This window comes from Bombus vancouverensis, chromosome 1, assembly GCF_051014615.1.
Source record: "Bombus vancouverensis nearcticus chromosome 1, iyBomVanc1_principal, whole genome shotgun sequence".
NCBI classification, from domain to species: Eukaryota; Metazoa; Arthropoda; class Insecta; order Hymenoptera; family Apidae; genus Bombus; species Bombus vancouverensis.
In genome coordinates this window covers 22,426,941-22,454,608 of record NC_134911.1, presented here as the reverse complement: position 1 = coordinate 22,454,608, position 27,668 = coordinate 22,426,941, and the positions used below count along the sequence as shown (strand labels likewise).

The following is a 27,668-nucleotide window of genomic DNA, read 5'->3' as shown; positions in this document are numbered from 1 at the left end:
GGTACACGATTTTCGCCGTCAGATGTCACTAGTCTCGCGCATAGCTAGCACCATCTTAAGATTTCGAATAAAATGAAATTATAGCGTTGTTTTGGTAACTTAACTGATCGTGTTACTTTTCGAGGTCGGTGTAAATAATAAATACATTGCCTGTTGCACTTAATTACCATTGAATGTAATTACGTTCTGCATACATATATTCTATCGATAATGTTGAATGTTTGAAAGTGATCCAAACATTAACAAGAGTTTAGATAGAAATTGTCAATATGAAATGCTGTTAACCTATAAGTCGAACATATAATTTCAAGTGAAAATGCCGAAAGTAGTTTCAAGAAGTATAATATGTTCCGATACAAAAGATCAAGAAGAATATAGCGAAGAGAAACCGTTACATATTTATTATTGCTTATGTGGACAGATGACATTGATTTTAGGTTACGTTCACTTTACTTATTAAATACATTATTCTTTATTTTGTTAAAAATCATAAGTAAAAGTACATAATAGATATTTGTACATATTTTTGCAGATTGTGCAATAGAAAAATTGCCTTTGAGGAAAAGAGATGGTGCACGAGTTATCGATGGAAGTAAACATGCTCACAAGATGACTTGCGAGCAAGATGAAATTGTATATTTAAAACGTTCTGAAGGGATTGAAAAACAATATCGACAAAAATGTAAAAAGTATGGCATAGTTCGTTTTACTTTCAAACATATTTTTCATTATCTCTTTTTATCAAAAACTTAGGAACAATTTTGAAAATTAAAGAGTTAAATCACTGATATTTACATTATGTTATTTTTATAAATTACGATGTTAATTTTAATATATGTATGTATCTTTACAGATGTGGTCTTTTTCTCTATTATAAACATGACCAAGCAACAAATGTTGTATTTATTGTAAAAGGTGCAGTAATCAAAAGTTCTGGTGAAGGTCCAATGACGGATATATATAATCAGGTAGCCATTGAAAAACCCAAGAAAATAATGGTAACAAAACACACAAAGAATATGGGAAAATTCAGTTCTGTTACCGTTTCTACAATTGACGAAGAAGAAGATGAAATTGAGGCAGTAAGTTACAGATTTTCTTATTATATATTTTTAGTCTTTACGTATAAATTGTTCTGCTAGAAAAAGACTATCGTTATTTGTAAAAAATTGCTATTTGGGTAAAAAAGTTTCTAAATTTTCACTAAATAAATTGGAAGAAATTATGAAATGCTATAAGGAATGATTATGTTAGATTCTAATATTGCGCAGAAGGAAAATACACAATGCTACGCTATAAATCTAATATTCAGAGATAAAAAATTTATTAAAAATTCTACATATAAATTTGTACTCTTCTTTCGTAAAAAGCAGTTTATAATCAAAACATATATTTTATATTTGCAGAGAGAAGTTGCTGATTCATATGCTAATAATGCACGAATAATAGAAAAACAATTAGAAAGGAAAGGAATGAATAAACGAAAAGCTATGCCACCCCCTGAAGCAGACCCAAAAAGAACGAGACCACGAGGAACATTGTTAGACGTGTAAAACCTATTTATATTATTGTCATGTATATTTAGAGTTAAATGTAAATGTGTATTTAAAAAGTCAGAGTATAGAATGTGGGAGAGATTGTATAAAAATTTTAATGTCTATTATTTTTACTATTATACCAAATTTTATAAGAAATAATGATTTAAAGAATTAAACGATTCTTTAACATTATATCGAGTTATTTATTAACATTACATAAAAGTAAATATTTAAAATATATAAATGACTAGATATAAATATTGCATAGAAATGTACATTGCAAAATAGAGATATAAATTTAATAAATAAATACAATAACTACATATAATTCATTAATAAGGATCGTTGGAGGGTAAACGGAGTTCTACTTACAATAAGAATTAGTTGGTACAATGGCAACATTAAATGGTAAGAAAGAATTACTTTACATATATACTGCAACTAGTCAAATTAGTAAATAATTCTACAAAACAATTTTGGATCATATGGCTCTTTAATGTGGAAGAAAGAAAGGTCTATCTAAATATATTGTATAACTGGCCATGATACATCTACATTCTATGAATATGCAGTGTGTAATACTATGACATATTAATGCGTACATTGGTTGAAAATCGGGTGGGACATTTAAGCTAGCTGCATTTATGATCGAAAGTGATATTGATTACCAATATTCTCTAGTTGCGTAATATTTTAATTGAATTTGAAAGACACTGAAAATTCTCTAAAACTCAAATTTCCACACTGTCAGAGATCAAGATAATTGAAAAAACAAAATATAATAATTTTTAACTTGCATATTCCTAGTGCCATATTTCATTTTACAGTTACCTTCAACATTACAACAAAATCATAGCACTTTTCTATATACCTAATAAATGCATTTTAAATATATTTCCTTTGATAATTAATGTCAACTGCAACTTGCTTTAAATTAAAATTATATATAACTCTATTTTTTTTTTTTTTTACACATAATACGATTTCGCGGTTGGAGTTATCACGTTTGCGATTAAAGACGATAGTTTTATATGTATAATCATTAAACTATGGGCGCTATGTACGTATAAAAACTTACATAGCAACCAATTCATAAATTTAAGTGTTAATTTGAGAAGATTTAATATCTGCCTTCTTAAGAATCGTGGGCTCATCTTTTAAAAACGTTCCCGATCTAGAACCTACGGTTGGTTGTTTTGGAACTTCCCCATTATGGCACTTATTTTTAACTTTCTCATCAGAAGAGGTCTTTGTAGTAGTTGTCCTTTTATTAGTGACCGTAGGCTTATTTATCTTACTAGTGCCACATGATTTAGGGGAAGATCTTTTGCTAGGGCTCTCGGAGCTTTGTTGAGTCGTCACTCCTTCCTTTTTCTCTCTCATTATATTAGGATGATTAACTGTCGATTGTGTAATCGATCGCATGGTTACCGTTTTACACGATACGTTATTTAATGACTTACTTGGAATATCTGGAGTTTTTGCAGCGTCTAGAAGATTTCTTCGCAAATGATAAGCACTAATAGCAGCTGCCCGGCTTCTACTAGCTGCGGTCGAACTCTCTAATGATCTTCGTGGTCTTCTTGTCGCTGTAAGCAGATTTTTTTGCTGCATCGGTGGTGAGCTCTTCTTCGCTGTTTTATCATAAGATTGTGCTTTATTTATTGTTTTCCCTAAAGTCGGTGAAAGTTTATTTGATGTGTTTGATTTGGGCGTTGTTGTTATTTCAGTCATAAGACTATCCGTGGACATCGAAGTGTCCATTTTAGTAGCCTTCTTCTTTACAACTGTTGGCTTGTTCTTCGATTCTGCTAAAGAATCTACAGATAAGCCTATCTCCGTATTTTTTTGTTTAAAAGACGGAGATTCTGGACGCGTAATACCGCAACTTTTACTGATCGAATCGTTTTTCGTATTAGTTCTGCTGGCATTCGACTCTGTTAAACTATCAGAAGAAAGTGCCTTTACATCTTTCTTTATAGGTAACTTTATCTTAGCTAATGGTTTTTTGTCGGTAGCCCGTTTCATTGCCGGACTAGATGTGCGAGATGAATCTGAAGATGAAATCATTATTTTTCGTCGTTGCTGTACCATGACCTTTTCTTGATGTACTGGTTGCGTAGTTTCTTTTGGGACTGATTTGTTCCGAGGTTCCAAATATCTCGATTTTACCTAAAAGTTAATGTATGAATGATTTCGAAAAACATGACATTTTTACAATTTTCTTAATCTGTTTATAAAATTATGTTTGAAATGAATTCTTTACCGTGGTAGTATTCAAGTGATAGAAAATTACCTCTAATTTGTTAGGCCATGATTTTGGCCTACTATTTGTTGTATCTGTAGTGGCTTGTTTATCATTTTGCATTTTACGTTCCAATGGATCGCTTTTTGGTTTATTAAAAACTTTCTTCGGCTGTTGTTGTTGTTGTTGCTGTTGTTGAGCTACTGCCATTTGTTTTAGAGTTTTATGATTATGTTCAGATATAGCCATCTTCACACGCTTCAAATCCAAGCTTCTGTTAGTAATAGTTGAGCGGCTCGATGCTGGCCTAGTTTCCTGTAAGAATAAATACATTAAAAAAAAGAAAACTATTTCAACAGTAAAAAGCGTTTAATTATAATTTGTATTATGTACTTTTATAAAGTTAGAGTGCCTTGACTGACGTTTTGATGTTTCGTGAGGTAAAATTACAAGACAAGCTAATTCTTGAATTCTGCGTCGAAGCTCCAAGTCCATCTTTAACCACGTAGTAGTTCTAGCGGCTCGCGCCGCATCTCTAACCAAGCATTTCTCTACTCGACTTTGAATTTTTTTCAAAAAATCAACAAACAAAGGTCCCCACTTAATTTTGTCTTGAACCTCATCTTGTTGTGCTGAAGTTAACATTTTATTCAATTTTGAATAACTTTTACATGCTTGTTCAGGAGGTAAACGTTCGGCAGCTGCTAAGAAATTATCCTCCAGTCGACTGATATTCCATGTTAACTCTCGACCAAGAGATTGGAAGTTTTCGTTGCCCAGAACTCCTGAGAAATTATCCGACAGAAACTTCACTGAAGTTTCCAGCAAGTTTGAAACCATTCTAAACACTGGTTCAGCCCAACGAACATTTGGCAAAGTTGCGAGTAGCTTATCACAATCCATCATAGTTTGAAGCACGTTATCCGTGGACTGTTATTTACAATAAATACAGAAAAGACAATTATTTAGATTTCAGGATAAATTACATGTCAAACAATTGATATAATACATACCATATGTACAATATGTTGATGATAACATTTTGCCATAAGTTCTTTCGGAAGCGTCGCAAATGCTTTACATGGCCATATTCGTACGAAATGTCTCGTAACCCAACGAAGAGATTTTCGATACACTTCGTCGAGGCCATAAGCTGCTGCCAGAGGCATACATTCCAATACACCAACAGCACATATTTGACAAGGCTGTAAATTAATATGAATGATCAACAAACAATTGCTAGTCGGGAATTTTGTTATGAAAGCAGACCTCATGAGCTTACCTTATGAAATAGATGGCAATATTTGACTTTAAGCGTATATCCAATAATTTCTTTAAGACCTTCCAAGCATAACATATCAGCTAACGTAGCTAATTCAACAATACTTATGGAATCTGGTATGTTGCTTTCTCCGCTGTATATGTGACACAATGCAAAATGTACCGCATCGTAAGAATATCCTTGCAGAGAAATAACATTTCCTGCATTTTCGATCCACCCACCACTAAGGATCGCCGCAAAATATTGACATCGGGAACTCAATATACATTTGTGAGCTCTTATACGACGTCCAGCTACGTCAATTGTAACATCTGGATTGATTTCTTCTAAGAACATTCTTAATAAATCTTCTCCCAATCTATTGTATGGTCTACTTCCTGCCAAACTAGATGTTTCAGTTTCTTCTGTACTTCCTTCTAAAAATGAAATAACAATTAATACTTTAACGGTTCGTAATCACTTTGATTGCACCTATGTTCTAATATAATAAATTACACACCAGCACCAGAACGACCCATGCTACTCTGCATGCTGCTCAGATCAGATTCTGATATAATTCCTTCTCCATCATACTCCCCTGTTAAGTCCTCAAGCGGAGATTTCTGTTTAGATGGAAGGGAAGTACTCATGATTGAAGTAAATTTTCTAGGAAGTGGTCTAACGGATCCGTTAGTTCTAGACATTACTAATTTACTTTCAATCCACGAAGTTTCTGGAATACTGTTGCACATACGATAGGTACTTTTATCTTCTTTTACAGTCAACATGTCCGTAGAATGAGAAACCACGGGTGTTTTATCCAAATCAGACAATCGAACGAAGTTGGAAGTTGTTGTTTTCGTACTGTGTGCTGTAGTCCTTTCATTTTTTTTTGATGTTATATTATGATTATCATATTCTGTCTCTGGCTTTACATAATCTGAATTTTTCAATTCGCTTTCAATCTTTTTGATAGTTTCATTTAAAGACTTATGCGTTTCTGATATTTTACTACCTACAGCAGGAACTACTTGTGGTCGATTTATGTTTGGCACTTCTCCGTTCAATAGTTCTGATAATTCATAGTCATGATTGTCACTATCAGGGGATGGACCACTACCGCTACTAATATCAAATGTTTCACTTTTGCGTGTTTGTCCCTCAGTACTCTCTGTACACGTTTTCTCCCACGCCGATGTTTCCGAATATTCATCCTCGTATGTCTTAGCATCGGTAGCATTAAGATTTTCCGTGACTCTTTCTGTTTTTAACTCCGTGTACTCATGTTCTTTCACACTGACACGAAGTTCTTCGTTGATCACTTCAACGTGAGAGTTCGGAGGTGTGTCTCTCACATCAAACTCAAAAACATCTTCTGAAGATGTGTCCATATTACTTGGACCGTTATTACCTTCTTGAAGAAGTTTAGAATTTTTCTGGGTAACAGATTCTTGTTTTGCTGTGTCACTTAAAGAGTGACTCGAAGAACTAGGCTTTGCTCGTAACTTCTTTAAGTCTCCCCGATCTACGGACAGACTGTGTGCGCGTTTGTGTTCTTTCCTAAACATTAATTCTTTCGCAACATGCCCATTGTTGTTAACGCCTTGCGTTTTATCAACATTCCAGGAATGTCGTTTAAACGCCGGCCGTGATGACGACAAAGTTCTCCTTCTTACCACCGGAGAATCAGATTCTATATACATGAAGACGCTCGGTTTCGCTTTTTCTCTGACACATTTCTGTTCACTCGATGATTGATCTTCTCTCGTCGTGATACTATTTTCGCTAGAATTAGTATCATCCAACTTTGTTTCTATCTGTTTGTCAGAGAATGCGGAAAAGCTTCTCCTATGTGAAGGTGGTACAATATTTTCTTTGTTCTTTGGTGGATCGCTTAAATCAATGAACATAGAAAAAATGTTTTTCTTGTCGCCGCTTTCATTAAACTTTTCAGGTTTGACAGTAGGTTCTTCTACTTCTATTTTCTTATTTTTTGGTGCATTACTTGTACCAGATATATCAACGTAAAATTCACAATAAGATTTACTACATCCATTCTGTTCTTTCTTATCTGTTGAATAACTTTGCTGCTGCAAAATAGGTTTGCGATCCATATCTTTCAAATTAACGAAAAATCCTAAGCTGCCATGCTTTTCATGACCGCTTGTCTTCCTTACCGGTTTCTTTATGCATTCTGAATTTGAAAAACTTTGAGACATTCCTGCATGAGAATTATTCGGTAGTTTGGATTCATTTTTGTTACAGTCACTCATATCAACCACCCATGCAGTCATAGACGAAGACATTCTCGTGGGTCTCATCTTCACCTCGGGTTCGTTCATAATAACAGAGCCACCAGAAACGATCGGTGTCGATTCTGTTTTTCGGCGCACAGTGGGGCTATCAGTAGGCTTAGAATAGTCCGAAGTGCTAACTCCACCGGAAATAATAGGCATAGTTTCGTCACACTTAGTCTTTTTTATCGTATCTGTTCTGCTATCTTTTTCTAGAATGCAACTTAATGTAACAGGTAAACTGCTACTACAATTGCTTGAATCATTATCCAGTTCTGCATGATAATCCATAACTACTTCATCACTAGCACTTTTGGTTACCGGATAAATTATGTTAGTTTTAGTTTGCAAAGAATTATTATTTTCTGATGGTGTCTGATTACTTTCATATTTTCCATTATCTCGTGGAAGATATGGTATTGTATGATACTGACTACTAGTTGGAATTTGAACATCAATTGGAAACTTATTTAATACGTTGCTTATCGGAATTGAAGGTTCGTCCGGTGGATTAAAACATGAATCGCCATCAACACGATGTCCTGAATATTGAGGAATAGCATTCTGGAATACGAGATTACCTTGTCGTCGTTCATATTCCTGCCGTAGCACTGAAAGCTTTTCGTCGTTCGAGTCCAGCTCAAACGTATTCCTCCTAATAAGCGAAGGTCGTCGTGTATCATCCGTTTTATTTGTCGTTTGCTTATCGTTCGTTTCTTCGATTGTTTCCTTTTTAGCCACTATTATCGCACTTGCGTTATCGTTATCGTTACTTATTCGTGTTACGACGTGTCGATCGTTATTTATATTTTTATTATTGTCAGGACAAGGAGAAGGATGCGCGCTTTCACCACTATCCGCCTCCTTAATTTCTACGGCTAAAGATTCTTTGTTTGTTTCAACGTTAATTTTGTCTTCTGACACAGAATCAGTTCTTCTTATTCTTCGCGTGTCCGTAAGTGGTTCCAGATATTCTGTAAGTTTCAACTCTTTTTCAAACTCTGCTATTCGTTCGTGTCCAGTTTGCAAATTAGTTGTCTTAAGAGGTGTGAACTTGTAATATTGCTCATCGGCGAGATCATTAGATGTACTTGCAATATATTTAGAAGAATAAGAAACATATGGATGTGATTTTTCATTGTATTTAGTTTTTACTACATTGGAAGTTGGAACTTCTATTTCATCATTGAGGGTTGATGCATCAATAAAGTAATAATTACTTGTATTACAGGAACTTTTTTGATTGCGTGTATCGTGTGATACTTCGTGATTTGCATTTTCTGATGGAACATTTTCAGCTTGTGAATAACTGGAATGACACATTTTCTCGTCTTCCGATTTTTCCGTAGGTTCTTCCTTCACGCAACTCTGTTCTACATTGGTATTTGGAGAAGACGCATTACCAACATTAATAAATTCAAACGATTCATTTTCATCACTTCCACAGTCTGACTCGTAAAATGGATCGCTAAGTACTTGGTTTTCATATTGAAAAATTTCATCTGTATTTGACTTCGCCTTTTGAGCGTTATCTGTAGATGAACTGGACGAATCTAATTGTGGTTGTTCTGCATCAAAAGAACAACTTGTTGCACTATTATCGTTTGAACCACATTCCATTAATCCTGATTCTACCAGATTTTTTATATGGCTGTTATAATTGTTAGTCAGATTATAGCGTTCATTTTTTGAAACTACTTTTTGATCTTTGTTGTGTACGCGTCTATTGGCGCGTATCTTATCCAAATCATCATTCCCAGAAGCATATTCTGTGACTTGTAGTTCCTCAAAATCAGTACTCGAATTTTCAGACGTAGTATTTTCGTGTGGACTTACAGAACCTGTTTCTAATCCAGAATCAGCCATATCGGATACAGTGGGACTTATATCCACAGTAGCATATTCTCTTACATTTCTTATACTTTCAATGCTTTTTGAATGACAGTCTGGTGTTGTGCAATCCACATATCTTTGACATAAAGATAAATATTTATAAATATAATTACATATATAATAAATAAATAAATATATATATATATGCTTTTATCATTATTCAAATATAATTATTAAAAATAGTAGCATCTATTTTATATTAAAGTGAAAAATACATATATATATATATAACATTAAAACTTTAAAATACTATAATTATAAATTGTAACCTTTTATTGATGTCTAAAACTTTATTATCAGACGGTGCATTCACAAGATCTGAGGTATAAGTACGCAAAATATGTTCTACCAATAATCGTTCTTCTTTCGAAAAGTTTGAATTGCTGTATAAAAGCCTGAAAATTTATAAAGCAGTATTAACAAATATACAATACACATGGAAAGAGAGAAAGACATATCTAATATACATTGTTCTATCGTGTGCATTCTATGACATTTATTTCGAAAGTGGGAAATTAAGTGTTACATGCTGGTTGTCATAACATATACCATTAAATAGTGTAATGTATATTTTATTGTACAGGTAGAGTAATATTTAAAGACACTAGATGTGTGTAGAAATAAAAACACAAGAAAATAAAGAGAATAACTTATTGTACAAATTTTATAGCATTATTAATAATGATTATTTATAACTTTTTAAATCATTGATTAAAGGGAACTGCTATTCAATTGCAATATTACGAGATTACATCTAGATAACAATATATATAAAACACAATTTCTTGATGGTTGAAACAATATATGATATTTTATTAAAGAAATATTTTTAATACATAATTTACACAAAATGCATGCAAATAAACATTTTGTAATTTATATAAAAGAATACATGGAACTTCGAAAATGTTAATTCAGGAAAACTTGCATTTTTTTTTGAGTGATATAAAAATAATATCTTAATTATTTCACATATTTAAAAATCTTAATGAATGTAATTTTTACAAATTTTTACAAATGTTCCTGAATTAAACAAGAGTCCATATTGTAGGTATAGCCTGCAATATGTAAATAATAAATATATAGTTCTCATAGATACTGCTTCTATATAAGTGATTAGAGATATGGCAGTACCTCACAAAGCCTTCTATATGATGAAAAATTTCCAGTTTATCAATGATGCAATCAATATGATTGTTAATGTATACAAAATAAGGCTTGAGAACCTTGTAAAAGTGTGGAGCTCTTGTTTTAACAATACATTGGTTTGTTCGTATTATATTATGTCCATGTATTATGTTAAGATCACAATACAAAGAGTCCGTAAATATGCTACAATAAAACACTCTATTCAGTTTATGTACTTATGAGCTTATATTTTGTACACATAAATTGCTTTATACAAATACATTCTCATTGGTTACAATTCAATAATAAATTATACAGACAATTTTTATACAAATGCAACAAATATGATATAATAAAATAAAGCTTGCTAAAAGTAATTTCTAAATTAGAATTTTCAAATGTTCCATAATTTTGTACAATTTACTAGTTGTTCCAATACTCGATATTATACATATCAATTACACAAATTAAAGTATATAGCACAAAGTAATTCACTGAAACTGCTCAATTATATCATGCAAGGGCTTTTATGAAGATATTTATATTTGTTATCTCATGTATTATACGAAAACATTAACAAATAATATTAGCATTATTTTAAGTTAATTATCCGTTAAATTATTTTTTGACTTAATTAATAATCTGTGAATTAGATAGGAAACTATTCATTTACCTCAAAATATTATCTTGCAGATCATTAAGACTTTTTGCAACAATTCGGCTCTTTTCTATACGTTGATGTTTTTTAAATGTTTCACTGGAAGGAGGTTCAGGCTTGACAGAAGCATAAAGTTGATGGCAACATAGCCATTGATGTATTCTGTCTAAATTTCCACTTTGACTGTTGTTGCCCCTGCCTCCAGCCATGGGACATGTTTAATCTTTCATACTTGTTCACCTTTAATCCATTAATGTTTAATGTAAAAAAGGTCAAACAAAGAGGCAAAGTAAATATAAACATTATTTGAAGTAGTAGTTATATGTAAGAAAAGAATATTACAATAATATATCATATTTAATATTTTTATAGATCATGTTTTCTGTGTACAAAAATTTATTGTTTCTGTGTAATTTTTATTATGATATTTGGTATTTTTTCAAGTAATAAAATTTAAAGTAAACAGGATAAAAGAAGTCTGCAAACAAAAAGGACATTAAATACTCTTCCCTTAATGTATGTATTGCTGACAAAGTACACAACAATTTCAAGGTCAATACAATGGATACTCCTTGCATAGCAATTACTAATCCTTTTACGGTATCTTCAATATTTAAATACTGGTTCTATCACGTTACATATGCTGTATATGATACTTTAAAATCTATTACGTATTCGATAATAAATTATTATATAATTTTCTGTCGGAAATATCTTTAAAACTGTGTGTATAACATTTAGTAAAACATGTATCTCATAGTTAATTCTGTTTAACCTTAAATTTAATATGTAATCGCATATGGATTGGTGAATGAAATGTTTCGCTAAACATTTGAAACGCGAATCTAGTACCTGAAATAAAATTAAAATGTGAAAGCCAAAAATAAACGTGTAATCCTAGTACAGTTCAAAAGTAGGAATCCAAACATTCAACTGAAAAAAATTACGTTAGGAGGTGGAATACCGCATAATCGATTGATTAATGAGAACACATATAACAATTGATAAGATACAATAGAAAACGAGTCATTGAGAAATGATATGTTTTAAATTTTTGTAAAACATTGATCGAACACACCTTGTTAACTGTCATTTAGCGCATCTTCGTATGTACCCTAAGCACGGCTTACTTTTAGATATTAAGAGTAAGATACACTTGGTTAGCAAGTACGTTCGTATGCAGCATATGTATTTAAAGAAAATTCGAAATATATGAAAATGTTTTAAATTAAGTGTCTTTTAAGCTTGAAGCATTATATCAAATATGTATTCTAGACAAGACTTTCTCAATAATTTATTGATCGTACTTCGTACATACATATGTACGTACCTCGCATTATTTCGGTTCTCGAACACCGGTCAGGATATATCATGATTACGCGATATTACGAGTCGTAATCTTCTCGCGCATTTTGTCCAACGCGTCCGCTGCGAAATTCGGCGGAGATCAACGATGCGATACTAACAAACGTTCGATTGTTTGTTGTTCAAAAGGCATAAATATGCGACGACCGTTCTTACTACGAAAGCGTGAGGCTATCTGCCGTCTAGTTCCGCCAGGTGGCGCGCGGATCGAGATTAATTTTTTTATTTTGATGTCAGATATACCAATATTCTGTCAAATATTTTGTGGTTAATCGCGTTCTTCGTTACGATGTTATTCTGTTGCCGAAGTTCTACATATTTACTACACGAATATCGAAGATGAACACGAAAGAAAAAGAGAAATACATCGAAGAATTTGATTTTCCCCATTGCGACGAATCCTCGAAATATGAAAAAGTTGCGAAAATTGGCCAAGGCACCTTCGGGTAAGATTGATAGAAAATTTTCACTCGCCTTTGGGTTATAATCGTATACGAGTGAAAAATTATTTTTCATGTTATTATTTTCATGACCGTTCTGTAGGGAGGTGTTCAAGGCTAGGGATAAGAATTGTAGTAAAAAATTCGTAGCTATGAAAAAGGTGTTGATGGACAATGAAAAGGAAGGGGTATGTATACATTCAAATATTTGATCGTTTAACGTATATTTCCATTTTCTTTTTCATTTCGTCTATTTACACAAGTATATTAAATATTATACAGAACAATGTTTTATTATTATAGTATAAAAACAATATTTTATTATAATTTTATTTCATTTTCTATAACTCATCATAATGTTATAAATACTTCAATTTCTGTAAATTTTATAATATTCTACAATCTACATGACAAAGAAGTAGAAGAAATAATGACAAAAAAGTATATTAAGTGAATCTTTGAAATTCCCTTTTATAGATACATTAAACACTAACGTTAAAAATTAATAGTAAAAATAGATTGAAAAAAGTTTCTAATGACACATTACATTATCCCAATATCGGTCCTTAATGGGTTAAATTAAAATATGTAGTATATACCTTATATGAAAATTAACGAAAGATGTGTAAATAAACAACCTAAGATGTCGTTTCAATCCTTTTCGCATAAGTACAATAACATAACATTAATCATTTTTTTTTTGTTTACAGTTCCCTATAACTGCTTTAAGAGAGATAAGGATATTGCAGTTATTGAAACATGAAAATGTAGTGAATTTAATAGAAATATGTAGGACAAGAGGTAGATATTTGATATTATTGTGTAATATAGATAATATATAACTAAATAACTCTGTGAAAATTTTTGTTTTAGCAACTCAATATAATCGTTATCGTTCTACGTTCTATCTTGTATTTGACTTTTGCGAACATGACTTAGCTGGATTATTGTCAAATGTAAATGTCAAATTTAGTTTAGGAGAAATTAAAAAAGTTATGCAACAGTTGTTAAATGGTCTTTATTATATTCATAGCAATAAGGTAAGCATATTTAAATTGTATAATTAATGAAAAAAAGATTCTATATTGTAAGTAACAACTATATATTAATTTTTACAACCTTTTAATAGATTTTACATAGAGATATGAAGGCTGCAAATGTTTTGATCACCAAAAATGGTATATTGAAATTAGCCGACTTTGGTTTAGCTCGTGCATTTAGTGCAAATAAAAATGGTCAGCCAAACCGTTATACAAACAGAGTTGTTACTCTTTGGTATAGACCACCTGAACTTTTGCTCGGTGATAGAAACTACGGACCCCCTGTAGACTTATGGGGTGCAGGATGCATTATGGCTGAAATGTGGACCAGGTTCGCATTTTTAAACGATACTTCTACTAATATTTATTACTCTGTTGGCATCCTTTTACGTTATTTAATTTCGTAGATCACCTATAATGCAGGGGAATACAGAGCAACAACAGCTCATATTAATTTCACAGTTGTGTGGTTCTATTACAACAGAAGTATGGCCTGGAGTAGAGAATTTAGAATTATTTAACAAAATGGACTTACCCAAAGGCCAAAAACGGAAGGTAATTACTACTTTCATTTTCAGTAAAATATGTAACATCTATAAACAATGTATTCAAAATGAACATTTCTGCACAGGTTAAGGACAGATTAAAACCATATTTAAAGGATCCTTATGCCTGTGACTTGTTAGATAGACTTTTAATTCTTGATCCGTCTAAAAGATTCGATTCCGATTCTGCGTTGAATCATGACTTTTTCTGGACCGATCCGATGCCTTGTGATCTCAGCAAAATGTTAGCGCAACATACGCAGAGCATGTTCGAGTACCTAGCCCCACCAAGACGTCCTGGTCACATACGTCATCCTCATCATCAAGTACCTGGAGGGCCAGCAAAACCTAGTTCTAGTATGGCTGATAGTGGTTACCAAGACCGTGTATTCTAGGATATATATTTTGTTTATATAAGCATAGACTGCTCTTTATCGTTCATATTTTCTCATCTTTCAGAATTTTGATAAACCACATGATATCTGACTTTGAACTTCATCGATAATTATAAGATTTTAAGTTAATATTGGGACTTTAATTTATGCAAACTATTGGGATAAGATGTAAGATTTTCTTATATTTATACACACACACATATATATGTATATGTATACTTATATATATATTTATATATACATATATACATATATATACATGTATATAAATTTTGTACAAATGGAAACAGTCTTCTGATTTAAGCCTTATATTTTCAGAACTGACAGCTTTCCTTCTGTTCAATTATTTATGTATTATATTTTAATCGATCCTTGATATTTATGAAGGAAAAGACGAAATTTTATATATATTCCTTATTTTAATTTTACAAACGAGGTCCATAATTGACAAGTGGAGTAAGACTTAATTCTTTTGACAACTAAGGAATTCAAATGTTATTATATATTGGAATCTTTTAATATACTTATTTAAATTTCACGTAAATACAATACGAAACAACACAAGGTAGTAATTACTGCCAGTAAATTATAGATTTACTAAAAGTATTTCTTGGACTAAAAATAACTATTAATTGATACTTTTGAAGTATATCTTGTTAAAACAAAATTTATTTCAGCAAACAATTTTTAACTTTACAATGATTTATGAATCGATAGTGTCATACAGTTCATAATTATGGTAGAAATCTTAAAAGATGTACGAATTAAATTTAATTAAACCTAAATTAAACAATTGTTTGTAGTACTCATGGAACAAAGAGCGAGACATTTAGCGAGTTTAATAACACATTCGGCAATTGTACATTCAATTTTACGTGTCTGCATCTATCTTTGTCATGAGAAAGCAGTACATAGCACTTAAACAAGAAAAAATTTTTTTAAATATGTACACGACTGTATGCCCGTAATACTTTGTTACTTTTTATTCTTACAGCTATATATATCATCATTATGCTAAACTACACTATCGAATTATCAATATCTGTGAGGTACAGAAATATGATCCATATTAAAAATAAAATGATATGAGTGATATTTATCACCGGATATAAAAATACAAATAAAATTTTTTTAACACAGTAATTGGCTTTCTTTTGAAAGTTCCGTCGTTGCGATCCACATGCTAGATGAATGATCACTACAACATATGGATGAAATGACGAACACACATTCATATCACATATACTTCTAATCATCGTCGTTTTTAAGAAATTGATCCAACGGATTTGGGCCCATTCTCTTGGGTTTACTCGTTGATGATTTTTCCGTACTTTCAGCTGAAATAATTTCATATTCACGAATTTAAGAGAAGAACAACTCTGATTGTTGCAAAATTATGCATTCCCAAGCGAATCAAATATACGTATTTGTAATGAAAATAATTACGTGTCGTAGGTCGTTGAGCATTTAGACAACTGAACCATTCTGTCATGCTGATTTTTCTATCGTTGTTGATATCACAGTATCTAGGAAGCCTTTTTCCGCATCTTTGAAGCTGCCTGTTATTCGCTACCATCGTGCGGAAACTTTTCCATTCTTTCCTCTCTAGAACCTAAGAGAAGAAATATGACAAATAGAGCACCTGGTTTTATCAAACTGACCAGTGTAAGTTAACATAAATATTTAAGAATTTCATTCATTCAAAAACATCTTCTGTCCTTACCTTATTTTTGTTTTTATCAAGCATGACAAAATGCCAAGTTGCTATTTGCTCCTCTTTCGAAGCTTGCCACTTAGCTGTCGTTTCATCCGAATCTGTACCGGAGGCCTTCATCTTTTTCTGCATTAAGTCCATTAAATCTCGCAGAAACAATTGTTTCTTTTGTTCAGGACAACCTAATGCCGAAATTAAAAATATTTGATCAGACGTATTTTTATGGGAATAAATAAGTAAAACAAGGCAGAATAACGTGATTCAGTTACCTTTCATAGGTCTGCTAGGAATAGGTACTGGATTACAATTTGGAGTACGGTCTTTGGAAGATGTCCCGGGTATCGGTTTGCCAGTATCCTGGTACACGCACCAACAATAACCAGAATAACACTGCACTCGATGATACCTTCCGTCAGGTGTACATTCAGGTACATAAAATTTCTCTTGAGAATGTTGCCTCTCGTCTTCTAATACGGATCGTCTGTCCGTTAAACAATCGTTTGCTGTAAATTACATATCGGTATTTTATCAATTTCGTAGTTCCTTCAAAATACATAGGTTTGTATTTGTAATAATTAAAAATAAAATAACGCAAGACAATGAAAATTTTACACTTAATAAGAGCTATATTAACTTATTATTAATGTTGCAGTATCGTGGACAAATGGCCTAAGAAATATCAGGTGAACCATAAACAATATTGCGAGAAAGCCTAAGGTATCGTTAGGCCAAAAGAGTCTGAAAACTTCAATGGGCCGAGCGGCCCATCAATGAGTCGTCGGTCCTTCAGTCGAATAGTTATGCGGAAAAGAGGTCTAGGTAATCATGACCGAAGACAATTGAGGAACATGTACGTGTTGTGGCTATGAGAAAGAACAAAGGGACTCCTAAGGGAGAAGGACGAATGAGTTGCCGAGTTGTTATGAGTTGTAAGCTACGTTCGGGATTTTGAATGGCCTTCCGTTTATGGCTCGGACAGCATCTCTCCATTCATTGGAAAACTCCGAATTATCTGTCCTCCCCGAGCTGTAAACCTGACGACTCAGAGATTAGGGAAAATCCCAGGGATAACCCCCGGTCGGGTTGACACGATGGACGGATAAGACTCAATGGCTGATAGGAAGTATCAACAAGATCTTACAACCGTCGTGTTCAGAACATCAAATTTTGCTTGTATACAACAAGTACAAACGAAGTGCCAAATTACACTAACATTCGATCTATTAAATCTGCTCCACTTTGAGCGTTAAATTCATTCAAGGTTCGCGGTATCGACCTGACCGGTCGCTCTTTAGTCGATAATTCGTAACAAGCTATGAGTTGTGAGTTGTGAATTACCCATTTAGTCGTCTTAGTTGTAGCACGTTACTGTATTTAGTTCCGCGTTAAACAACCATCGTTTCCTGTTTAATCCATTGCAAATCTATCTATCAATAAACTTGTTATATAGAAATCATTGGAAAGCCTAATTTCTAATATTTCTAAATAAATAGAAAATCCTATAATATGATTCTTAAAGTTGTAGAAACTATTATCAGTTATTTAAGATATAATTACGATTGTTTAAATCAAGAAATTGAAAAGATTAGATCAGAAAATTTAAAAATTGTACAAAGATCTCACCGTCGCTATCCTCTTTCGTATCGGTTGGATCATCTTTGAACGTTGGTCGAGAATGCGCCGGAGCAGGATTGCCTTTCAATACTGTGAAAAACGGAAAATATGTAGTATATATCCTCGTCGAATCTTTGTTCTTTCCACTGAATCAACAAAGTAATGGTAATAATCGGCCCATTCACCGAAATCGCGAGATTAATGTTAATTGTTATATACAAGGATAGCGTTTCTCTTTCTTTTCCTTTAACTATGACATGTTGTTTATTTCTATATCGTTGTACACTGAAAATTTTATATCTCTGTGTACAATCTGCGATCGTTTCGCAGGATTTGTTAATGCAGCGGATAATTTAGAAAAAGAGACTCGTATTTACATTCGTTGATTATCACGACGTAGCACGTTTGCTCTTTAGAATAATTTCGGAAAGACCGTCACCACCCAACAAACAATAAGATTCACACACAGACGCATACACGTTTTCCTTTTTCCATTCTCTTTTCTTTTATACAGCACATGCATGATATTAGAATAAATGCGAATTGTAAGTTCGGTATATGCTGGCTGCCTCTTTCCGTTCTCAAATCTTTACAAAAATTCTTTACAAGATCCTATCGATTTAGATGAACGAATGGGTGGTGACGCACGATTTTAAGAAAATAATTACAGAAAGATTATTTTTTTTTTTTTTTTTTTATTAATTAGATAGATTCGAACGTACTTATAGAATAGAATCGTTTTAAACGAGTTTATCGTTCCCTGAAACTGTATGAATAAATCGAAGTCGTTTGTCACGAAGGAAATCGATATTTTCTTCTGAAATATAAATATACATGTTTTTAGCTATATAGAGAATATGAGAAATGAAAAGAACAGTTTTTGGAGTAAGCCTGCTACGGGGATTCCTGCGGATTTTTCCACGTCTCCATATTAACAAAATGATACTTTGTAACAATATTTCTCGCTTTGTACATTTCTATTTATTAGAGAAAATATCGTCAGATAGGAATATCTTTGCGATTCGATGTTTTCCATTATCGCGTTCACAGTTTATAGAGCAATCGAGGTCTCTGAATAGACGGACGATTATTTGGCGATATCTCACGTTGCAAAGCGATCGTTGAAAAACTTATAAAAACAAATTAGGTTACGACGTTTTTCTCTCGTAAATCTCTTTCACTCCATGTATATCTTGGGCAACTTTCTCAAAGCAAAAACAACTTTTTAATCAAGTTAGCCAAGAACGTCTGTATCGTATATTCAAAATCAGGTGTTCGTTATTAATTAGTACGTTAAGAGAATGAAACATAGAGACAACGATAAAGAGAGAAAAGTAGAAAAAGTATCTCGAAACGAATGAAAGAAATACGTCAAATCGATGAGATGTTCGATGAGAAAATTTCCCAAGCTTTACACGCGTATGTTTCTAACGAGTACCGTGTTAACGTGGTAAAAGAATTCACAAGGATCCCCGTGACAAGCGAATGGATAATGACGATAAGCGATAGATTTGAGAGGAAGAAATAACGTAAAAATGACGTGACAGTGGTGTGTTTGATGTGCAGAACTAGGACTCACCTTGGTCCATGACCCGGGTCCTCTGGGCCTCAGGGACCTCGGGGCGCTCGTCTGCGGGGTTCAGCGACAAGAACAAACGTACTAAATGATAACAATGATGTCACTCAGCCGACCGGCCTTACCTATATGTACAATGTTTTTTTGTCATTCGCGCATCGCAGGTTTTGCTAGCAGAGCAGCGAGCGGTGGCGAACATCGAATAGTAGGGTTGGTCACTAAGAATTCTCAGGCAGGACTCCCTTCTTTCTCTCTTTCTCTCTCTCTCTCTTTCTCTCTCTCTCTCTCTCTCTCTCACTTTAGCACGTACCCCAAACAATTTCCAGCGTTCTTACGTGTAACAGAACTCTACATATACGAGTGTAATTTTGTTCTTTCTAAATGGTGGAAGATCCTGTTTAGTTTGTTCACCGGTAGGTAAGTTTGTCAGAAGGATTCGGATCAACTTCATGCGCTGACTTGGTCAGTGAAGACCATGCGATGTACACGTTAACCCTTAGAGTGCTATGGACGCATACATGCGTCTGGCGAAAGCTATCGGTGTGGACTAAGGACACACATATGCGTTTTCTGTAAGTGTCCGGCATGGACTAAGGACGCATATACGCGTATGCCAATTTTTCCCAACACCTACGCAGAAGTAATACTATTACGTTTGTGCGAGATAAATATAAATTCATTCCTTGTATATAATGCATATATTTTATATAAAAAATCTACCGCTTCGAGACAAAGATTTAGCGAATTTCATTTAGCGTCGATAAGAGACATTTTACGAAAATATTTCCAACGTAGAAGCATGGTAGGAGGAGGAGGAAAGAGAAAGTCCGAGGATTTACCATTTCGTTTAATCGATAGGCATTTTCCATCGAAATGCCCTAATCGTGCCGGCACCACACGATTGTCAAGAAGAAAATGTGTCGTTTGTGCGAAAAATAAGAGAAGTAGCGACACGCGATACGAACGCGGATAATTGTCGTCGAATGCAGATATCGATAATTGTTTTGAAATTTTTCACGCACAACCGAATTATTAACTCGTGTTATATTTGCTAAATTTAGTTTTCTAGTTTATCGTTTTCTAGTTTATTGCCCAAATTCTAGTTTACTGTAAATTTCAATGTTTATAACAAATAATTAATACTAAAAAAACAACGCTCTTGAATCGTTTAATCTCGTGTAAAAGAATTACTATAACATATTGCGATTTGCGCTTTGAATAGTCAATCGACAGAGTTCAGTCTAGCGAAAAAGTACTCCGTCCACAGCGATCGTCAGCGCTGGCCACGCGCCGTCCGTACGGACCGCATAGGTCGCGAGTATTCAGCACTCTAAGGGTTTAACCATAGGAATACGCATTCGGAGAAAATGGTTGAGACTGTTCGTTAGCGACAGAGGTATTTTTACACAGAATATCTTTCTACTAGAGATCTTTGGCATTTTAGAACTTGAAAATACGAGGATCTTGGAACTGCGGAAACACGAGAATTGCGGGACTCTGAGAGACGAAAGCGCGAGCCGTCTGGAATCGTCTGAAAATTTTCTCCGAACGCGGTTCTCAAGTTTCCGCTGTCTACGCGCTTCGATCGGAGATCTTAGCTCGGGGAATCGACAAAGTGCATGCTCGTCCGTGCATAAAGTGTTATTTCACAGTGTACTACGCAAGAGCTAGACACGATCGTTTTATCTTTACTCTACGTTCTCTACGAAGACATTGCGAGCAAAGTGAAGTGAATTCTACGAAGAATCGAGGCAAGTGGAAGAATCGCGGTTGCATAAAGTTGTCAATAGCCGATAACTGCAAGTTATTCCCGGGTCACACGAGTCGATACCAGAGAATCCTAGATCGAACGTGATTACTTAACATGCAATTGACTACGATACTACGTATCAGCCAATCTACGTGTTCTCCAATACTTTTATACCGATGCAAACTACCTGTTTGGAAGACAGAAAGAAGCACGGGGTTAAAGCAGCGTTCTACGATTGATCGATACACGACGGTATTCCTCAAACAACATCTACTCCTTTGTCCTCGAGATACATAAATTATCCTAACTTCTCGATATTACGGTAAATTTGAAAACGTACGTGACTTGCCTATTCAGTTAAAAGACAAATCTAACTCGCGAGATAAGTAAAAAGATACCAGAAAACAGCACCTATTGTCTGTCTCACCTTCGGTAAGAATTACGTGTGTCGTACAAGTGAAAAGGAAACATCGCGACTACGTATATACGAATCTTGTACTTGAACGACGTATAATGTCTACGACAGAAGAGAAAGGTTCTCGATCTGAAAGTTCAAAATAATCGATTAAAAATGGATTGTCTGGATGAAGCTATTATCTCACGACGTTGCTTATTGCTTCCTCTTTATCGTTCGCATTGTCTCGACAAGAATGTGGATAACGTTGAGGAAATAGCGGTCACAACTAGTTGGGAGTTCTCGGATCCGGCAATAAATAAAACCGTTGCAAAGCGTGTCAGTTATAGCGCGTCGTTGGAGGATAATACCGGAAGATCGTCGTCGCGGTCGTCGTCTCGGCGTCTAAATCGTGGTATAAATTACAAACGGTGGCCGGGACAGGATGTCGCGCACGCCAAGGGCCGTCTTCTATAGTCGACCCGCTTAACATTCGTGAATCCTGCCGGAAGTTTGCCCACACTGCGACCGGCTACCGTGGAATTGAAGCAATTGACCTCGTGTACATGCGGTACTCGCGGTTAGCCTACGAGAATGACCGCCCGCGCGACGCGTCGCTTCGTAAATCCGCGCCTACGCCAACCGCGATGATCGCTGTTTCAAACTATCTGCCGGGGTTATCGCGCGACTGCCCCCCAAAAAGAGGTTCCAACCGAACGTCATTGTTTGCTGGTTCACGGTGAAACGTCCAGCGTTCTATTATCCGGGTTCTCTTGCACAATAATTTAAGCCTTTTCATTAGCGAATCGACAAATTTACGTTCACGATTTTACGCCGAACAAGAGAATCGATCGATTTCTAAAATTTGCTCGTAAATGTTTCGAGTCTTCTAGGTCGAAGCCGTGTTCCAGAAGAATTGCTTCCTCGTGCGTTTTGCCAGCGTCGTAATTAACTTTGTCGAAGGTTTGTAAAGACGCGCAGTTGCTGGTACGTTGTGGCGAAATATCGGGAAGTAATTTCTCTAGTTAGGACATGACTTTAACCGGAAAGCCTCGGACAACGCTGACGAACCAGACTGTAAGAGCCTCGAGATCGTTTGCTTGCGAGTCTTTGCTCCGATTGCAAACTTGTTACAAGTAAATTTTCTTATACGAGAGAATCGAGTCTGGCAATTCCGGTTGCTTGTCATGTTTCGTTAGTACGTACACTACGACGTAATGGTAATTGGATCACGCAACAGGCTCTCCGATCAATTTGTCGTAGCATCGATTGTTCGAATACAAATTTTCTGGATCTACTTGACACGGTGAAATAAAGAGACAGGGTTCGATGAATCTAATACTAAAACTATACACCTAACGCTATGAGTACCTGTGTAGATGTACATACATACATAGATGATGAGAAATACAGTGGTATGATAACAATGAATGACTATATACATATGTACAGGCGCGCGATACAAATTTCCGAACTCGATTTTATGGGAAACGAAGCTTCAAACGTGTCATTAGAAGCGGACTTTCCTTGTCTTCTTTTTTTTTTTTTTTTTCTTCTTACTCCTCGTGTTTCCTTCTGTCAATGAATAATGGATGAATCGAAACGTGATTGAATTAGAAAGTTTGCACTAGTTTTGCCGATCAGACTTTAATCAATCGTGCTTTTCCGACTGAATTTTAATTTCGTAGGACATTAGACTTGTAGATTGCGCGAATTTTGCAGAAGGTACCATTTTACGATTACTTTAATTTTACGTATAATAGAAAGACAAAGAACGAACGAAACTTTAGAATATTTTGTTACCGCGACGTAGTTGACTTTGCTAATAACTTTTAGAAATATCAAAAAATTCATAGAACTGCGTGAAAATAATCGCGGAATGTTGAAACTAGGCGAACATAAGCAAACATTCTGAAAAACAGATAAATGTAATATTCGCGGTGTCGCAACAGAGTGCCTAAACGAAACGCTACACGTCGGTTAAAATTAATTCCATATACAATGAACATAAAAACACAACGAAGGATGCTATATTATTCAAACATTTGCGATCGTTGTATCGTCGCACGACGACGTTAAAATGCCATACTGATCGGCAAATGGAAAAAAGATAGAAAAAAAATGAATTTTCATTTCGAAAGGCGAACGTTTATACGTAGATGGAGATCGTTAAAACGTCGAACAAAACGATGGAACTATGCGAAGAATGTTGTGTCGCGTTACTTCGTCACGATCGAATAAATTACGCTTCTTTTGCAAGAGATATATCGCTTTGTCCGTTTGTTGGATAAATAATAAATTGTGCGCATTTCCTAGATGCTTGTAATTTAATCACCGACGATTACAGCTTCGACAAATTTGCATTTCATTGAAACTGCTTGAAACGTTCTTTTCTCTCTTCGTTCTTTTTTTAACCTGATGTTACTTTCGACGAAAGGGAAAGGCTTAGAATTTGATGGTGATTTGTGGGTTATAACAAAATACATGCATACGTTTAGAAGCGACCCAGCAAGGCAACCTGACCCAGGAAACGAGAAAAGAGGAGCATCATGCGCAGTAATCGCTCGATTGCAATGCCACGCGAGTAGATTAGCGCATGTTAGGCAGCGTTAAGTACAAATGGTGATGTTAATCCCGATTTACGATCGCCATAAAAGCTGTATCCACGAATTTATTCTGCCCGCGATATCAGTTTACTGTTTTACAATTGGCGAAGAATTTCTTTACTACGATAACTTTCGTTGTTCGTCGTGGATCACAGTGGCGTACGGTACGTTGGAATTAACATTATGGTGTTTTATTCTTGCACGAAAACGATCTTGGATCCCTTCTTACGTTCCTTCTCCGATTACATAAGAGACGCATCGGGATCTTGAATTTCATTAACGAAAGGAATTTTTATTCCATGTTCGATGGTATGCGAGATCTCGCAGGATGATTCAGAAAATCCGGATAATTCTCTCTGGAACCAACATGAGAGGAAAGAAACCCCTTTTTATATTTGTCTATAAAAAAGAGTTACGTGACTTGTGATAGTTCGTTTTTTGAATCAGCCTGTATATCGAAATGACGATCCTAGAGGAGACGATGTTTCGTGGCGCAAGAGCGTGGCGCCGCTTCGCAAATATCAACGTGTTCAAAACTGATTTATGCACTCAACAACCTCGGCTGTGACCTTGAGAACTCTCGCCTACCAGGAAAGCGGCGTTAGCAAGTGTTTGCAGCTCGAATTGATAATCCCGGGTTCAACAGTACCGTTCTCGATGAAAATCTCTTTGAAACGTAATAAAAGAAAGAAAATATATCGTATCGTATCGAATGCTCGAAATATATATCGTAACAAATATATCGAGATAGACAGGCTCGTTTAAGCAATCGTTCAAGTTGGAAGAAGGGAAGAAAAATCGTTGGTCCGTGCAAGCGTGGTCCAAGAGGCCGAAAAAAGGTCCTCGAGATTTTGCCTTTATGGTGTGAGATGCACGTGCACCACGTGTTAAACTTACGAGTGAAGTCGTTCGCAAGGCAGGCACCCCATTCTTGCCTAGAGAGTTTCAAATCCCGATTTAGGTCGCACGTGCGGGCGAACGTGCGAGCACATTTCTTCGGCCTTACCGCCTTCTTCGCAAGCCTCCTCAATTCCTTGTACTCCGCCCTATCCAGGTATCCATCCCCATTTTTGTCCAGTGTCACGAATTTCCACGACAATACTCTTTCTACATTTTTGTCGCCTGTTTAAAAAGAACAAATAAAAGTCAATAGCGAAAACATATAACGTCTCGTGTATTTCTTAGACATTTCTATTTCTATCACCCTGAACATTATCGAGGAGAGACACTGTTTTAAATTATATTTTTAAACTTGTCTATTTAATTCTAGAACAAGCAACCGCGAGAAATACGCAAATATTTCAAGATCAAGCATCCACTTATCCTCCTAATTTATACGATACATAATTCATTGGAGGAAAGAGAAGAGAAATAGATTTTACATATATTTTTCAGAATTTTACAAATCATAGGATCACTGTCCTAGTCATACGCTATATTTAACAATTATCGTGCGCTATGGCTTAGTGTTTTTTTTTTTTTTTTTCGATTGAGATAACAGTTAGACATTCAAGACGCCGAAGGAAGAAGATATAGACTCTACGTGTATATATTTTTAGGAATTCTGCAGCTTGCAATTTCATATTTCCTTTCGAATAAGACACCGATCAGAAACAAAACGAATCGCTAAGATATTTTCAAAAATCTTCCTAACGATCCTCTCGTCGATAAGCTTAAATACGCGTCACGATGTTTCTTCTTGAATCCTCACCATCGGCAGAGATGTTCGTCCGCCTGTACTCGATCTTGAAGTTTTCGATCAGGTTCCCGTTGAACTTGGACTTTTCCGCTCGATCACACGTATTCCTATGCTTACTGCTATACTGCCTTCGCTGCTTCCAGTTCGGCGAGCGCCTCCTTTGGCCGCTCCTGGTGGAAGCAGTAGATCTGGGACCAGGTTTTTTCACACATCTTGGTCTTTCGTTTCTTACCGAGGTGTCGGGCAGTGGTCTGCCCTGCGGCGTCACGCACCAACAGTACCCGGTTTCCTCGTGACATTGCACCGGTGCGTAAGTGCCATCCGAACGACAGACTGGTCGTGCACCCGGCCTGGCAGTCAGTCTTGCGGAGAAGCATGCTGGTGTCTCTAGATGAACAGGTTCCATCATATTGTTCTTTGTTAGATATCGTTATTTTCGTAAATGTACGCGTATCTTTCGGCATGCACGATTGTCATGCTAATTATATTTATCTTTCGGTACCTAGTCCTTGTATTTGCAAAAATTTGACGCGTAACGCGAAAGAGAATGATCGTTTGTATCGTATTTTAGATCTTATGCTATTTTACCATCGTTAGATTCAGTTAGGATCAAACATACGATAATCACTTATTATTCACGTTATAGTACCACGCCAGAATAATTTACTTATAATTCTCAATGAGAATTGGTTGTAAACTACTTGCGAATAAAAAGAAAAAAGATGTACCATCAGTCTGTCATATATTTTGTAATTCTAATATATTTATATACATACTACGTATTTAAAAAATGTATTGCTTTTATAGTTACAACGTTGATACATCGATTAATAAATCAATTCGAGCGTAACTATCGAAATAATAAATAAACAAATAATTTTGTTAAGTGACAAATCGATATAAATATATACGACGATATAAATAAGCTAATAGAAGTAATTGAAAGTGCAACGATATGTTTTTTTATCAGGTATAGCAAGTTATGGCACAGGAACGATAGATAGCTAGCTCCATTCTAGCGAAAGGATCGAGATAAGGATAAGAGAAGGAGTGAGCACTTGAAACGTTTTACGCGTAATTATGATTAAATTTAAGATCTAGCCATTAGGAAGAATTACGTTTCTTATGAATTATTTAAAGGCAAGCTTTTACGCTCGCGAAACAAGAAATTCGAAAGTCTAGTTATCTGATTATCCTTAGAATCTCTTCTAGCGAGTATAAGATTTCATTTGTTAAACTTTTTTTTCTTTTATTTATTTGGGAGAATTTTACAATCAATTCTCATTGAGAATTATAGGTAAATTATTCTGGCGTGGTACTATATCGTGTTTAATAAGTGTTTATCGTATGTTTGATTCTAGTTGAATCTAATGCTTAAGAAGGTGTCCTGAATTAGAATGTACTAAAACAGCGTCTTTTTGTGATTTTTTTTAGAAGGGAAAGAAAGAAATGAAGTTATCGAATTTTGAGGTATGGTTCTATACATATTTAACGAATAGAACAAAATTTTGTT

General features: G+C 34.8%; 4 protein-coding genes across 11 annotated transcripts in view; 2 read left to right on the top strand and 2 right to left on the bottom strand.

Annotated features, from left to right (window-relative positions):
* The first annotated feature begins 82 nt into the window (after window positions 1–82).
* Window positions 83–1,730, top strand: LOC117159494 (STING ER exit protein). The gene is made up of 4 exons (XM_033339385.2): window positions 83–437; window positions 533–689; window positions 854–1,082; window positions 1,407–1,730. The coding sequence occupies exons 1-4, from the start codon at window positions 317–319 to the stop codon at window positions 1,551–1,553; spliced, it is 654 nt and encodes a 217-aa protein (XP_033195276.1). The 5' UTR covers window positions 83–316; the 3' UTR covers window positions 1,554–1,730.
* LOC117159488 (uncharacterized) lies at window positions 444–12,558 on the bottom strand. 4 transcript variants are annotated; one of them, XM_033339369.2, is made up of 10 exons: window positions 12,348–12,558; window positions 11,033–11,257; window positions 10,366–10,563; window positions 9,501–9,626; window positions 5,565–9,307; window positions 5,066–5,481; window positions 4,797–4,988; window positions 4,177–4,713; window positions 3,835–4,098; window positions 444–3,710 (listed from the first exon to the last, which is right to left on the bottom strand). In XM_033339369.2, the coding sequence occupies exons 2-10, from the start codon at window positions 11,224–11,226 to the stop codon at window positions 2,637–2,639; spliced, it is 6,744 nt and encodes a 2,247-aa protein (XP_033195260.2). In that variant the 5' UTR covers window positions 11,227–11,257; window positions 12,348–12,558; the 3' UTR covers window positions 444–2,636. The 4 variants fall into 4 exon arrangements, with proteins under 4 accessions (XP_033195260.2, XP_033195263.2, XP_033195262.2 ...); XM_033339372.2 differs by having other exon boundaries at window positions 5,066–5,478; XM_033339371.2 differs by lacking the exon at window positions 12,348–12,558 and adding an exon at window positions 12,096–12,325.
* Window positions 12,559–12,589: 31 nt separating this feature from the next.
* Window positions 12,590–15,941, top strand: Cdk9 (Cyclin-dependent kinase 9). Of its 4 annotated transcripts, XR_004464589.2 has the most exons (9): window positions 12,590–12,828; window positions 12,926–13,010; window positions 13,533–13,623; window positions 13,696–13,862; window positions 13,952–14,193; window positions 14,270–14,417; window positions 14,494–14,764; window positions 14,867–14,970; window positions 15,121–15,941. XR_004464589.2 is itself a non-coding variant. In XM_033339383.2 (8 exons), the coding sequence occupies exons 1-8, from the start codon at window positions 12,722–12,724 to the stop codon at window positions 14,872–14,874; spliced, it is 1,119 nt and encodes a 372-aa protein (XP_033195274.1). In that variant the 5' UTR covers window positions 12,590–12,721; the 3' UTR covers window positions 14,875–15,941. The 4 variants fall into 4 exon arrangements, 2 of the variants coding, with proteins under 2 accessions (XP_033195274.1, XP_033195273.1); XR_004464588.2 differs by having other exon boundaries at window positions 14,494–14,970; XM_033339383.2 differs by having other exon boundaries at window positions 14,867–15,941.
* Window positions 15,454–27,668, bottom strand: part of magu (SPARC related modular calcium binding-like protein magu) — a 33,959-nt gene continuing 21,744 nt past the window's right edge. Inside the window, exons 3-10 of one of the 2 annotated variants that reach the window (XM_033339378.2) lie at window positions 26,168–26,542; window positions 25,354–25,578; window positions 19,710–19,790; window positions 18,140–18,220; window positions 16,786–17,019; window positions 16,526–16,698; window positions 16,249–16,414; window positions 15,454–16,139 (exon numbers count right to left, since the gene is read on the bottom strand). In XM_033339378.2, coding sequence (XP_033195269.1) covers window positions 16,051–16,139; window positions 16,249–16,414; window positions 16,526–16,698; window positions 16,786–17,019; window positions 18,140–18,220; window positions 19,710–19,790; window positions 25,354–25,578; window positions 26,168–26,542 — 1,424 coding nt within the window. In that variant the 3' untranslated portion in view covers window positions 15,454–16,050. The remainder of the gene's footprint in view (window positions 16,140–16,248; window positions 16,415–16,525; window positions 16,699–16,785; window positions 17,020–18,139; window positions 18,221–19,709; window positions 19,791–25,353; window positions 25,579–26,167; window positions 26,543–27,668) is intronic. The other variant, XM_033339380.2, reaches the window with a different exon arrangement.